General features: G+C 29.3%; 1 protein-coding gene across 2 annotated transcripts in view; it reads right to left on the reverse strand.

The window, feature by feature from the left end:
• The window catches only part of LOC123258746, a 34,925-nt gene that overhangs the window by 16,784 nt on the left and 3,826 nt on the right, over window positions 1-14,315 (reverse strand). The window contains exon 1 of one of the 2 annotated variants that reach the window (XM_044718952.1): window positions 1,990-2,927. The exons of the other annotated variant lie outside the window; for it this stretch is intronic. Within the exon in view, the coding sequence (XP_044574887.1) occupies window positions 1,990-2,049 (60 nt within the window). The 5' untranslated portion in view covers window positions 2,050-2,927. Of the gene's footprint in view, window positions 1-1,989; window positions 2,928-14,315 lie in introns of those variants that run through there. 2 annotated transcript variants of the gene reach the window in all.

Below are 14,315 nucleotides of genomic sequence, written 5' to 3' on the forward strand. Positions count from 1 at the left end.
AACGTTACCTCCAGCGGCAAGCTATTCAAGGAAAATTCGTGTTAATTGGATTTTCGTTAAGCCTCAGCTGTGCTACCCAATAAAAAATCCCTTTTCAATTATTCAATGTTTTATCAATCCGTATTAACGGAATAACTTAATCGATTTTCAATTTTTGTATTATGAAATTTCAGTAATTATGCCCTGCTGAAGCTCAGGTATTATTTAGTATAATTTAGTATCACAAAATCAGCTCACTCAGATCAAAAATTAACTGTAAAATTTTCAAAAATTTTTTTAAACATTAGAAACTAATTTGTGGTACAATTCATTTAATTTAAAATCTTAATTTTTTTATGATTGAAAATTCATTAAAATTCTTGAATATTAATGATTATAATTTTGTAATCTATATTATTAAGAGAATAAGCAAAATTTTGTGGCCAGTATATTTATATGATAAAATGGGTTTTTATGGTTAAATTTGGTAGCATTAGAAAGATCTTGGCCTGGAGTTGTGCCTTTTCAAGGTTTCATATCATTATCACCAATAGTCAATTTATAATGATAAGTATTTAGGCTGCATTCGAAAATGCTCTATCTCTAGATACATAATTAAGAAATGACTTTGTGTCTTGAGAACTATTGACATTTTTAAAGATATAAGCTCATCCCGATGTTACACTCATCGAGACCTTTCATTTGAGTACCCACATCAATTTTTCATATATTTATATGTATTACATATATGTATACATAAAAAATATGTCAAAATGCTTGTGGGTACTCAAATGAAAGCTCTTGACGAGTGTAAAATCAAGATGAGCTTATATCTTTAAAAATGTCAATAGTTAAAAAAGTACAGTGCAATTTAACATAATTAAGAACCGACCTTGTATCTTGAGAACTACTGACATTTTTAGAGATATAAGCTCATCCCGATGTTACACTTATCGAAACCTTTCATTTGAGTACCCACATCAATTTTTCATATATTTTATATATTTATATATATATGAATATATGAAAAATATATCAAAATGCATTTGGGTACTCAAATAAAAGCTCTTGATGAGTGTACCATCGGGATGAGCTTATATCTTTAAAAACGTCAATAGTTAAGAAAGTACAGTGCAATTTGACATAATTAAGAACCAACCTTGTATCTTGAGAACTAGTGACATTTTTAGAGATATAAGCTCATCCCGATGTTACATTCATTGAGACCTTTCATTTGAGTACCCATATCAATTTTTCATATATTTCATATATTTATATATATGAATATATGAAAAATATATCAAAATGCATGTGGGTACTCAAATGAAAGCTCTTGATGAGTGTAACATCGAGATGAGCTTATATTTTTAAAAATGCTAATAGTTAAGAAATTACAGTGCAATTTAACATAATTAAAAACCGACCTTGTATCTTGAGAACTATTGACATTTTTAAAGATATAAGTTCATCCCGATGTTACTCTTATCGAGACCTTTCATTTGAGTACCCACATCAATTTTTCATATATCTTATTTATTTATATATATTATATATATGTATATATGAAAAATATATCAAAAATGCATGTGGGTACTCAAATGAAAGCTCTTGGTGAGTGTAACATCGGGATGAGCTTATATCTTTAAAAATGTCTATATCTTTAAAATAGATAAAAAAATACAGTGCAATTTGACAAAAGTGATTATTTAACAAAGCAAAATTTTATTTATTTATAGTTCATAAGTCACGGCAGTCACAAAGTGACTGCAAGGTTGCTAGTTCTTATAAAAAAAATAGTTAATAAAAACAAAACATTATTTTAACAAGAAATAATTTTTTTTCTGAATCATCTGATTTTGTCACAGCACATTAATAATTCCTATTATATGGTTTCAGCTTTTTGTCGAGCCTTCCCTCTTATAAATACCGACGAAATATCCTCGTAAGAGAGACACACGAAAAACTATAATTAATTACTAAATTACTGTCAAATTTAACGGGATTAATTACCAGTGTGATTAATTTATCATCATGTAATTTGCTGGTGGATGGTGTCGGGGATTGCGTCATTATCTATGCTGAATGTGTGCCCTACTCCGGTGACGGGTAACAGATTGGACAAAATCCACATCAGCAGCATATCTTTTCCGCATCCTCAGGACCAACAGTCATCCCATTATTGGCTAGCGAGTTGCTGCTGATGGGATGTTGTAAGCTATTACCTTTCAGATGTATTAACAATCAGACGCCTAATCGGATTTAACTTGATGACAATTACAGCCACAATTACAGTAATGTGTGGCGAGTGTGTTTGAATCAGGGGCTGAGATTTCAGCGGCGATGTTTGTTATGCTCTCAGTATAGACTGTTAATACTCCAGCAATTAATACCGATGGCTTCATTTGTCCAAGTTAAATCCAACAAATCACACGGTACTTTCATACCACACGTGATGATGTCACTTGATATCTTCCTATTGACATCCGAGAAACTTAAAGGTCAGAGATACTTTTTTTTTTTTTATTACTTTTGTTTCTTCTTTTCTTCTTCTACTCTTTCCTTTTTTTTTTAATAATAAATCCAAGCGTTACACAGACACTCAAACATCACGTCAGAAGAGTAAGTAATTAAGACACTCGTCGAAACGGTTCTTAGATTTATAAACTTTTTAATTAGACATGACAGGTGTTAGCTAGTGAAGTTATTCTGCAAGATAACTCTGTTAAAATAAATTATTATCTCACTTATTGAACTTAATTCTGTTAGCAAGTTTATCAAATCAATTAATTAACCGTCGAAGGATTTATATGTTATTGAATTAATTTTAATTAATTTAATTAAATTAGTTAGCCAAGTTAGTGCCTCCGATTCGGCAAGTGTTAACTGTTGACTCAATAACGGGACGATTATCCACGCCGCGGGAATTCGCACGACTAAACGCGAGAAGCCCGCGCGAAAGAATAGTAATAGTTATATAGGGTCGAGCTTTTCGAACGCGCATGTCTGACGCGTGCAACGCCTTACTACTGTACACTTTAGTCTATTCTCCGTTTTGTTCCTCTCGTTCTAGCTCTTATTCTTGTTCATTTTGTAAAATTTTACGTATCAACAAAAGCAAACAGAACGTAGCGTAAGGAGCGCAAAAAGACGCAGTTAGAATTCGAGGAAAAAAAATCTTAAATGAAGGAAAAAACAAGTTCGGCGAGAAAAGCCACTTTTACGACTCGGGGTAAACTTAACCAGGTGGAATGAAAAGAAAAGAAAAGAGTTTTTGTTGCTTGAGCTAGAAACACTTGGTTGCAACCCTATTCTCACTTCCATTATGTGCCTTTTGATTTTTTTACCTCTGTGTATACCATCTACATTTATACAATCATACATGTGGGTAAATGTATGGATAAACATATTATTTACAGAGCTATGTTATTTCTTCATTGTTGTAAAAATCAACGTTTGCATTCTCCAGGAACATAATCAACTATTTACACGGAAAAAAGTAAACTGTAAAATTCACGGATTCCGGTTTATTTTTATAGTTTCAAACACTACAGCGGATATTGGGGTGGCACAAATTTAAATATTACAAAACTTAATGTAGAAAGTGTAAAAGCGTAAAATTTATAATTTAATATTGGAAATTTGATTAGTAGCTGTCACTATAGTTAATAACGACTCTCTCATCTTCAAAAATTACAGTTTCAAACAGTAAAAATTGCCGTTTCAATATATAGTCTATACTAAGAGGAGAAGGGGAAGGTTTCATACTCGGAGAATTTAACATTTGAAATAGTAAAAATTCTACTCTTAAAATATAAATTTTACCAATCCAAGCAAATCAATAATTATAGTTTGATTTTTAGCGTTGCGTTTAAAATTTACCATTTGTACTTTGTAAATATTGACGTTTCTTTTATAGAAAATTTAGTAACTGTAGTTTATATTTTTTACATATCATGTGATCATTTTTTGGGTACGAAATGATAAATATCAAAGTCAAAATTCTTAATTATTATACTTTAACATTTTCGACTTTCATACAGCGAATATTACTGTTTGAAATAGTATTTTCTTCCATGTAAATAATAAATTGTAGCATTTAAATGATAAATATTATAAAGTGATTGTTTAAATCACGATTTTAATGTTTGAAATGGTAATTTTTTGATTATTACTTATTATAAATGATAGTCGGATTCCGGTTCATTTTTATAGTTTCAAACAGTACAGCGGACATCAGGGTGGCAAAAATGTAAATATTACAAAACTTAATGTAGAAAGTGTAAAAGCCACAATTTGTAATTTAATATCGAAAATGTGATTAGTAGCTATCACTATATTGAATAAGGACTCTCTTATCTTAAAAAATTACAGTTTCAAACAGTAAAAATTGCCGTTTCAATATATAATCTTTATTATGAGGAGAAGGGGAAGGTCTTACACTCGGAGAATTTACCATTTGAAACAGTAAAAATTCTACTCTTAAAATATAAATTTTACCAGTCCAAGCAAATCAATAATTATAGTTTGATTTTTAGCGTTGCGTTTAAAATTTACCATTTGTACTTTGAAAATATTGACGTTTCTTTTATAGAAAATTTAGTAACTGTAGTTTATATTTTTTACATATCATGCGATCATTTTTTGGGTACGAAATGATAAATATCAAAGTCAAAATTCTTAATTATTATACTTTAACATTTTCGACTTTCATACAGCGAATATTACTGTTTGAAATAGTATTTTCTTCCATGTAAATAATAAATTGTAGCATTTAAATGATAATTATTATAAAGTGATTGTTAAAATTACGATTTTACTGTTTGAAATGGTAAATTTTTCCAGTTGATTATTACTTTTTGTAAATCGACTATTATTTATTACAGTTTACTTTTTTTCGTGTACCTTTTATATTTATACTTCTTTCATTTTTTTTTTTAAATTTTTATTATTATTATTAATCATTGTTATCCACGGTTAAATTTGTCCGTAAATTGGCGCTCTGCCGCTTGTTATTTTATCTCGATAAAATTACCAACCAACTATGAATGGTTGGCTCTATAAAAAACTAATTTAGCATGCAAACAAAAATATGAATTGATAAAATAATATAATATATAAAAAAAAAGGTAGCATACTTTCTATTCGGGAAACTTTTTTTCCAAAAGGCCTCAAGGTTGCGACGACGGTAAGCCTGGATTTGTGTGTGAATGTGGTTAAGTCATTTATTTAGCCAACAGTCTGATTTATTTCATCTGGAATTTTTCGCCAGCACTCATTTGTCCAACCAAGAGAGCGACTAGAGCAATCCGTGCGTACTTGAAATGAATAAATGTTTTTTTCTCTCGTACTCGGCACCGTCTCTCTAAAAGTTTTTCGCTATTTTATTATTTATATATCCTTTGAATTTTGTTTTTTTTTTATTTTAAATTTTCTCTTTTTTGTTGGAGAAAATTGCTGCTTGCTCGATTTTTCGAGATACCATTCGAGTGTCATTGTTTCGCTGGCTGAGAGTAAGTCCACTTCTCTTTGCTCTATTCTCTTTGTTTAATTTCAACTGCTAATATATATCTTGATCCATTATATACATTTAAATCTTTAGAGTTGGTATTTACAATGAATATGAAATTGAATTGATTCAGTCGTTGACTCGTTAATAATTATCATTATCTCTAAAGATTTATCTCTTGAAGGTATTTTAGTAATTAATTTTTCCATAAAAATTGGCTCCATAAAAATGTATTGTTTTATTAAATAATGAAATAGAGCAAGGTCAGGTTGCATAATGACATTTGAAAATAACTATTTAAACAGCATTTCGTTATGTAATTAATTAATCGAATCGACTGGACCGAGATAGAGGGGAAGAGAATGAACATCAGAGTCCCATCGGCATTCAATTAACTCGTAAACTTTCAGTAGAATATCCAGAGTAATTGCGCATCGTTGCGGGACGCCTGTCGATGCCTGCATCACCAATGGATGGATAAAAGTTGAGGGTTGAGGGAGTGGAGACACAAAACACACTGCAGACTGTAGAATGTAGACTGTAGACACTAACGAGCCACGTCAACCAACTGTGTTTCCGTAGCGGGTTCCCGATAATATCCATTTGCACTGCTACACTAGACCCACCTGGCTAATCGAATTTTGTCATCTGAAAAACTTTTAATTATTATTTTGCTTAACTAATATTAAATAAAACTTTTTTACAAACTTTCTTTTTAGCTCCGGTCAAGTTAAAAAGAGCTCCCTTCAAGTGTATATATATATATATGTAAATTCACTCAATCTTTTCTATTTTCGACAAAAAAATTGCTAAAGGCAAATTAACAAACTTCCGGAAATTCATTCAATCAGTTCTTGTTTTGAGGATATTTAATATTTGATGTTTATTTAATTTTTATATAACGTTTTGCCACTTTAGCAGCTTCCTCAGGTACTCAATTACAAACATCAACTATTAAATTTATGTATAACTAACAACCTTGCAATCCCTATGTGACTACCGTGACTTGTGAACTATAAATAAATAAAATTTTGCTTTATTAAGTAATGACTTTTGTTAAATTGCACTGTACTTTTTTAACTATTGATATTTTTAAGATATAAGCTCATCTTGATGTTACACTCATCAAGAGCTTTCATTTGAGTACCCACATGCATTTTTGGTATATTTTTCATATATACATATATATAATATATATAAATATATAAAATATGTGAAAAATTGATGTGGGTACTCAAACGAAAGGCCTTGATGAGTGTAACATCGGAATGAGCTTATATCTTTAAAAATGTCAATTGTGCACAAGATACAAGGTCATTTCTTAATTATTGATATTTTTAAAGATGTAAGCTCATCCTGATGTTATACTCGTCAAGAGCTTTCATTGAAGTACCCACATCAATTTTTTATATATTTGTATATATTACATATATGTATTTATGAAAAATATATCAAAATGCGTGTAGGTACTCAAATGAAAGGTCTTGATGAGTGTAACATCGAGATGAGCTAATATCTTTAAAAATGTCAATCATGCACAAGATACAAGGTCATTTCGTAATTATTGATATTTTAAAAGATCTAAGTTCATCCTGATATTACACTCATCAAGAGCTTTCATTTTAGTACCCACATGCATTTTGATATATTTTTCAAAAATACATATATATAATATACATAAATATATGAAAAATTGATGTGGGTACTCAAATGAAAGGTCTCGATAAGTGTAACATCGGGATGAGCTTATATCTTTAAAAATGTCAATAGTTCTCAAGATACAAGGTCATTTCTTAATTATAGATATTTATAAAGATATAAGCTCATACTGATGTTACACTCATCAAGAGCTTTCATTTGAGTACCCACATGCATTTTTGATATATTTTTCATATATACATATATATAATATATATAAATATATAAAAAATTGATGTGGGTACTCAAATGAAAGGTCTCGATGAGTGTAATGTCGGAGTGAGCTTATATTTTTAAAAATAACAATAGTTCACGAGATACAAGGTCATTTCTTAATTATGTATCTAGAGATAGAGCATTTTCGAATGCAGCCTAAATACTTATCATCATAAATTGACTATTGGTGAGAATGCTATGAAACCTTGAAAAGGCACACTTCCAGGTCAAGACTTTTGCAACGATACCAAATTTAACCATAAAAACTCATTTTGTCATATAAATACACCGGCCACAAAATTTTGCCTACTCTCTTAATAGTATAGATAATCTCGGCATTCATACGACTTATAATTTCTACTATTTCTAGTATCATCTCACACTAGTTAAAATAAGATAAAATTTTCAACTATTAAATTAATTAAACATAAATTTTAATAATTCAAAACAATTTTTACACCGTCTAAATTAATCTCCAAAATACAACAGAATTTTTGCCCAAATTATTTATAATTTGAGTTTAAAATTGAGTAACAGAGCTTACGTCATGCAACATTTACACTCATTGAGCCGGCACTTAGACTGACGGTGACCCTCCGGTCTTGGTGATATCGGACGCGTCGGAAATTACGCCCGAGATTCGGAGGCATTAAAAAAAAAAAAAGAAAAAAAAAAGAAAATAGTAAGAACTTTCCTTCGGGTAAGAGGTAAGAGTGCACTGAATCCGGATATTTCCTTTTTAGTATCTTATAGTTAGAAGTAGGTTTATTACCAAGAAGCTTTTAGCCCAATGATGGTTATTATTATCATCATTATTGTTATTATTTTATAAGAGGTGTAAATGTATAAGACGGACTTTAGTTGTGAAAGTTTACTAACTCATTTTCTGCGTCAACGAGTTCGCTTTCAAGACTCAACAATCTATCACTGTTTCGATCTTGTTCAAAGTATGACCGAGCTCTTGTTTCTTGTGTATATATAAAACAAGACCTGTCTCAGCTTGGTGAATAGTCCTATATCCTCTTGTTGAGTTTCACAGAGTTTGGTCTTCAATATATTGACGGGCTAAGAACGTTATTGGCAATCGGGGATATTGATTAATCATAAATCTTTGCGATGAAAACACACAAACAAGAAAAAAATTTTAAACAAACCTAAAAGAAAAAAAAATTAATAAATAAGTAAGTAAGACACTTGTAAATATCTGGGTTTAATTTTTGATAGTCATATGAGATGGGATAAACATGTCAAAGAAGTTCTGAGAAAGACCAGATATTTCATGTTTATTTTCTACAAGCTAAAGAATGTTATGAATAAAAAAGCCTTAAAAATGATTTACTATGCTTTATTTGAAAGTATTGTAACGTATGATACTATTGCTTGGGGGGGGGGGGGGGAGTTATAAAAATGTAATGAAAGTGCTAATGAATACTCAAAATAAATTAATCCGATTTTTACATGATAAAGATGATAAAACTCCGATAATGGGAATTAAAAATAAGTTTATTGTAGAGTCTCTATGTTATCATTATTCTTACTGTAAAGAAAAATATAATGATTATAAGGGTAAAACTAGAGCTAAATCCTTACAATTACCAAAGATTAATAAAAATATTTCGCGCAAAAATTCTAAATATATAGCAATTAAGTATTTTAATAAACTACATCAGACTTTAAAGTCGTTAAATATAAAAAATAAGCTGTTGGCAATAGCCTAATCGGCTCGGTACCTGCATTTCGAAAGAGTGGGACCAGGGTTCGATTCCGGCGCGCACCAATATTTTTCAATGATTATAAACTAAGAATATGTGCGTTTCATTGCCAGCCTCTGTACCGGTCGGGTTTTCTGTGGTTTTCCCATATAGTTATGGAGGTAAAATGTCATTATAGAAGTACCTCCATACTATTTAAGACCGTAATGCAAATGCAGGTACTGATTATAACGCGTAAGTCGGCCACAGTCGCAGCACATGTGTGTCGGGCATGAAAGAAAAAATCCCGACATGCAGGGGGGTGAGGACGAAAAAGTGGTTGAGAGTTATAATGACGGGGTTGAGAGATTATATTGCGGAGAAAAAAGTGGAGAGACAATAATTCCCCACCCTCCCTTGTAAAACACTCTACAGTGATACAAGTAAAACCATCCTCAATTATAAAAAATAAGCTTAATAAAAAAAAAGTATTTCAGTGGATAGCATCAATTGATATCTAATTTCATGATTACATTTTTGTTATCATAATATGCTCTCTTGTTTTTCTTTTTACACGCTTTTTAGCTTCACTTGTATGTCAGTTTGTCAGTATGTCAGTAACTCTCCGTGGGTAATCTGCGCGCCTGCGGCCTTCCTTGGTTCTGGTAGCCGTTTCTCAGGCTCGCTCTCCGAAATCGAACTCTGATTCCCCGTATTTATAATATTTATAAATAATTATTTTTTATTAGCTTCACTTGTATGTCAGTATGTCAGTATGTCAGTATGTAACTCTCCGTGGGTAATTTGCGCGCCTGAATATTTTTGATAATCAACAAATAATAGTTTAAAAAAACTAAAAAATCACGCTTTTATAAATAAACCAAACTAAAAAGTAAAAAATAAATAATAGTTTAAAAAAACTAAAAACACGCTTTTTATAGAAAACCAAACTAAAAAATAGAAAATAAATTTAAATTAAGAATAGTGTTAAAAATTTCAATAAATATAAATTAATAATAGTGTAAATAAAAAAAATGTATTTTATTTTAAAAAAAGCGTGGGGTGCTTTTTAAGATATTATCAAAATGATAATCACTCTACACCAATCTGTAAATAAAATATTTATAAATATTGCAACCATGCACCTCCAGCTTTTTTTTAAAATAAAATACATTTTTTTTATTTACACTATTATTAATTTATATTTATTGAAATTTTTAACACTATTCTTAATTTAAATTTATTTTCTATTTTTTAGTTTGGTTTTCTATAAAAAGCGTGTTTTTAGTTTTTTTAAACTATTATTTATTTCATTTTAAAATTATACTTTATATATTAATATTAAGTCTTTTTATTGATAAGTTTTTGTTTCTCCAGGTCTATGTACAGGTGTTTTTTATAACACCTCTATAGGTGCATATTTTGTATGTATATACTAATTTTGTATCCTGGTAATAATAAATAAATAAATAAATAAAATAAATAAATAATATAAAATAAAAAAAAATATAAGATAATAAAATAAAAAAAAAATCAATACTTTTTGCTCGTTCTATTGAAAGAAAAATATTTTGAGATGGATTCAGTGAGGGTACACGGGTGCTCTATAAAGGCATAAAAAAATGATATAGATAAAAAAGAAAGGTCAGGTCTGCTTTCTTCGCTATGCTCTTATAAAATATTTTTTCATTTTCTATCAATCGTCGCTTATCAATCGTAGCTCGGCCTCGGGGGAAAAAACGCAACTCCTTCAGTTCTGTATAGTTATCGATAGTTGAAATAGAATCGATATCACTCGAGTTAAAAAGAAGCAGTATCATCCAGGACGATATGAAATTCACACATCTATTTTATATACGTATATAAAAAAATACGTATGTATATAGATAGAGTAGGTAGAGTGTAGGTAGGATTTATTTATGGGCATGTGAAGCTTTTCATACGCAAATTTTGCCTTGTAAACTCATCGGTACTGCACATAAAAATTCAGTGAATCATATCAGCCATAAGAGATAAAGACGATAGACATTCGATTCCTTACAAGTTTTATTTCGAGAAATATAAGAAGAAATGGAAGACGGTAAAAGGTAAAATGAATTTTCTGAGCCTCGGGGTCTCAAACGACTATGGCTATTCTTTTTCAGCTGTTTATCGTTTTCCATTTCACATGTAAATTAAATTCAAGTGTCTTTATTCACTTTTCTTCAGGAACACGGAAAAAAGTAAACTAAAATTCACTCGGATTCCGGTTAATTTTTGTGATTTCAAACAGACAGTGGATATTGGGGTGGTACAAATGTAAATATTACACTGATAGAAGGATTTATTAACTATTAATAATTTAATTTATTTGAAGACATTTAATTTAAATAAATATTTTTTTAATTTTAATAAATATTTATTTGGGAGGAAAGTACATTTATGAACTGTTAATAAATATTTATTAAATCCTTTGATGTTAAAAAATCATTTATTAACATTTAATAAAGCTTATTAAATATAAACAAATCCTTCTATCAGTGTACAAAATTTAATGTAGAAAGTGTAAAAGCCACAATTTATAATTTAATATCGAAAATGTAATTAGTAGCTGTCACTATAGTTAATAACGACTCGCTCATCTTAAAAAATTACAGACTGAAAAAAAAATTAACTTGATTCAAGAGCCAAAATCTTGAATCAAGAATAACAATTTGAAGAAAATGATTTTCTTCAGTCAAGAGAATAAATTCTTGAGACAAAAAAAAATACTTAAATCAAGAATAATTTCTTGACTCAAGAATTTATTCTCTTGACTCAAGAAAATCATTTTCTTCTAATTGGTATTCTTGGTTCAAGATTTTGGATCATGAGTCAAGTTAATTTTTTTATCAGTGCAGTTTCAAACGGTAAAAATTGACGTTTCAATATACAGTGTAACCTCAATATAACTAATTCCTCGATTAATCTACACTATGAGGAGAAGGGGAAGGTCTCACACTCGGAGAATTTAACATTTGAAACAGTAAAAATTCTACTCTTAAAATATATATTTTACCAGTCCAAGCAAGTTAATAATTATAGTTTGATTTTTAGCGTTACGTTTAAAATTTATCATTTGTATTTTGTAAATATTGACGTTGCTTATATAGAAAATTTAGTAACTGTAATTTATATTTTTTACATATCATGCGATCATTTTTTAGGTACGAAATGATAAATATCAAAGTCAAAATTCTTAATTATTATACTTCAACATTTTCGACTTCCATATAGCGAATATTACTGTTTGAAATAGTATTTTCTTCCATGTAAATAATAAATAGTAGCATTTAAATGATAAATATTATAAAGTGATTGTTAAAATCACGATTTTACTGTTGGAAATGATAATTTTTTCTAGTTCATCATTACTTGCACGGAAAACAGTAAACTGTGAAATTCACTTGGATTCCGGTTAGTTTTTATAATTTCAAACAGTACAGTGGACATCGGGGTGGCACAAATGTAAATATTACAAAACTTAATGTAGAAAGTGTAAAAGCCACAATTTATAATTTAATATTGAAAATGTGATTAGTAGCTGTCACTATAGTTAATAACGACTCTCTCATCTTAAAAAATTACAGTTTCAAATAGTAAAAATTGCCGTTTCAATATATAGTCTATACTAAGAGGAGAAGGGGAAGGTTTCATACTCGGAGAATTCAACATTTGAAACAGTAAAAATTCTACTCTTAAAATATAAATTTTACCAGTCCAAGCAAATCAATAACTATAGTTTGATTTTTAGCGTTGCGTTTAAAATTTACCATTTTTACTTTGTAAATATTGACGTTCCTTATATAAAAAATTTAGTAACTGTAGTTTATATTTTTTACATATCATGCGATCATTTTTTGGGTACGAAATGATAAATATCAAAGTCAAAATTCTTAATTATTATACTTTAACATTTTCGACTTTCATACGGCAAATATTACTGTTTGAAATAGTATTTTCTTCCATGTAAATAATAAATTGTACCATTTAAATGATAAATATTATAAAGTGATTAATAAAATCACGATTTTACTGTTTGAAATGGCAATTTTTTCCAGTTGATCATTACTTATTATAAATCGACTATTATTTATTACAGTTTACTTTTTTCCGTGTACAAAACTTAATGTAGAAAGTGTAAAAGCCACAATTTATAATTTAATATCGAAAATGTGATTAGTAGCTGTCACTATAGTTAATGACGACTATCTTATCTTAAAAAATTACAGTTTCAAACAGCAAAAATTGCCGTTTCAATATATAATCTATACTATGAGGAGAAAGAGAAGGTATCACACTCGGGGAATTTACCATTTAAAACAGTAAAAATTCTACTCTTAATATATATATTTTACCAGTCCAAGCAAATCAATAATTATAGTTTGATTTTTAGCGTTGCGTTTAAAATTTACCATTTTTACTTTGTAAATATTGACGTTGCTTATATAGAAAATTTAGTAACTGTAGTTTATATTTTTTACATATCATGCGATCATTTTTTAGGTACGAAATGATAAATATCAGTCAAAATTCTTAATTATTATACTTTAACATTTTTGACTTTTACATAGCGAATATTACTGTTTGAAATAGTATTTTCTTCCATGTAAATAATAAATTGTAGCATTTAAATGTTAAATATTATAGAGTGATTGTTAAAATCACGATTTTACTATTTAAAATGGTAATTTATTCCAGTTGATTATTACTTATTGTTTATTACAGTTTACTTTTTTCCGTGTATAAAAATTCCATCTCAACAATGAGCTGCGTTCTGATCCAACTAAGAAATAAAAATATTAAAATTAAAGCTTTCATTATATTATATCAGTATTTTTAGATGAAATAACATTAAAAGTTTGCGGGAAAATTTCAAAGCTAGTGTGCTGGAGCTGAATAATTAGTGGGTTAAACGTGGCCACACAGACCCGCAAACGAGTTGTAAATTATTCTAGGCTTCCAGGTGCTTGCGTGCATTGATACGCAGTAGCTCTCGGCACCAGATAAATTATTCGTAAATTCAATGTTGTTGCTCTTCAACGCATATTGGCGTGTCCATGAAACAGTGTTTGTTGGGAACACGAGAACACACGAATTAATCTAGCATACCTAGGGGGTTTGTACATGGCATGTTCAATGGCCAATTGCTACACTTCGTTTCTACTTGCTCAGATTTACCAGTCTCTCTATGCTTCTGTACTTCA

This window comes from Cotesia glomerata, linkage group LG2 (genome assembly GCF_020080835.1).
Source record: "Cotesia glomerata isolate CgM1 linkage group LG2, MPM_Cglom_v2.3, whole genome shotgun sequence".
Taxonomy (NCBI): domain Eukaryota; kingdom Metazoa; phylum Arthropoda; class Insecta; order Hymenoptera; family Braconidae; genus Cotesia; species Cotesia glomerata.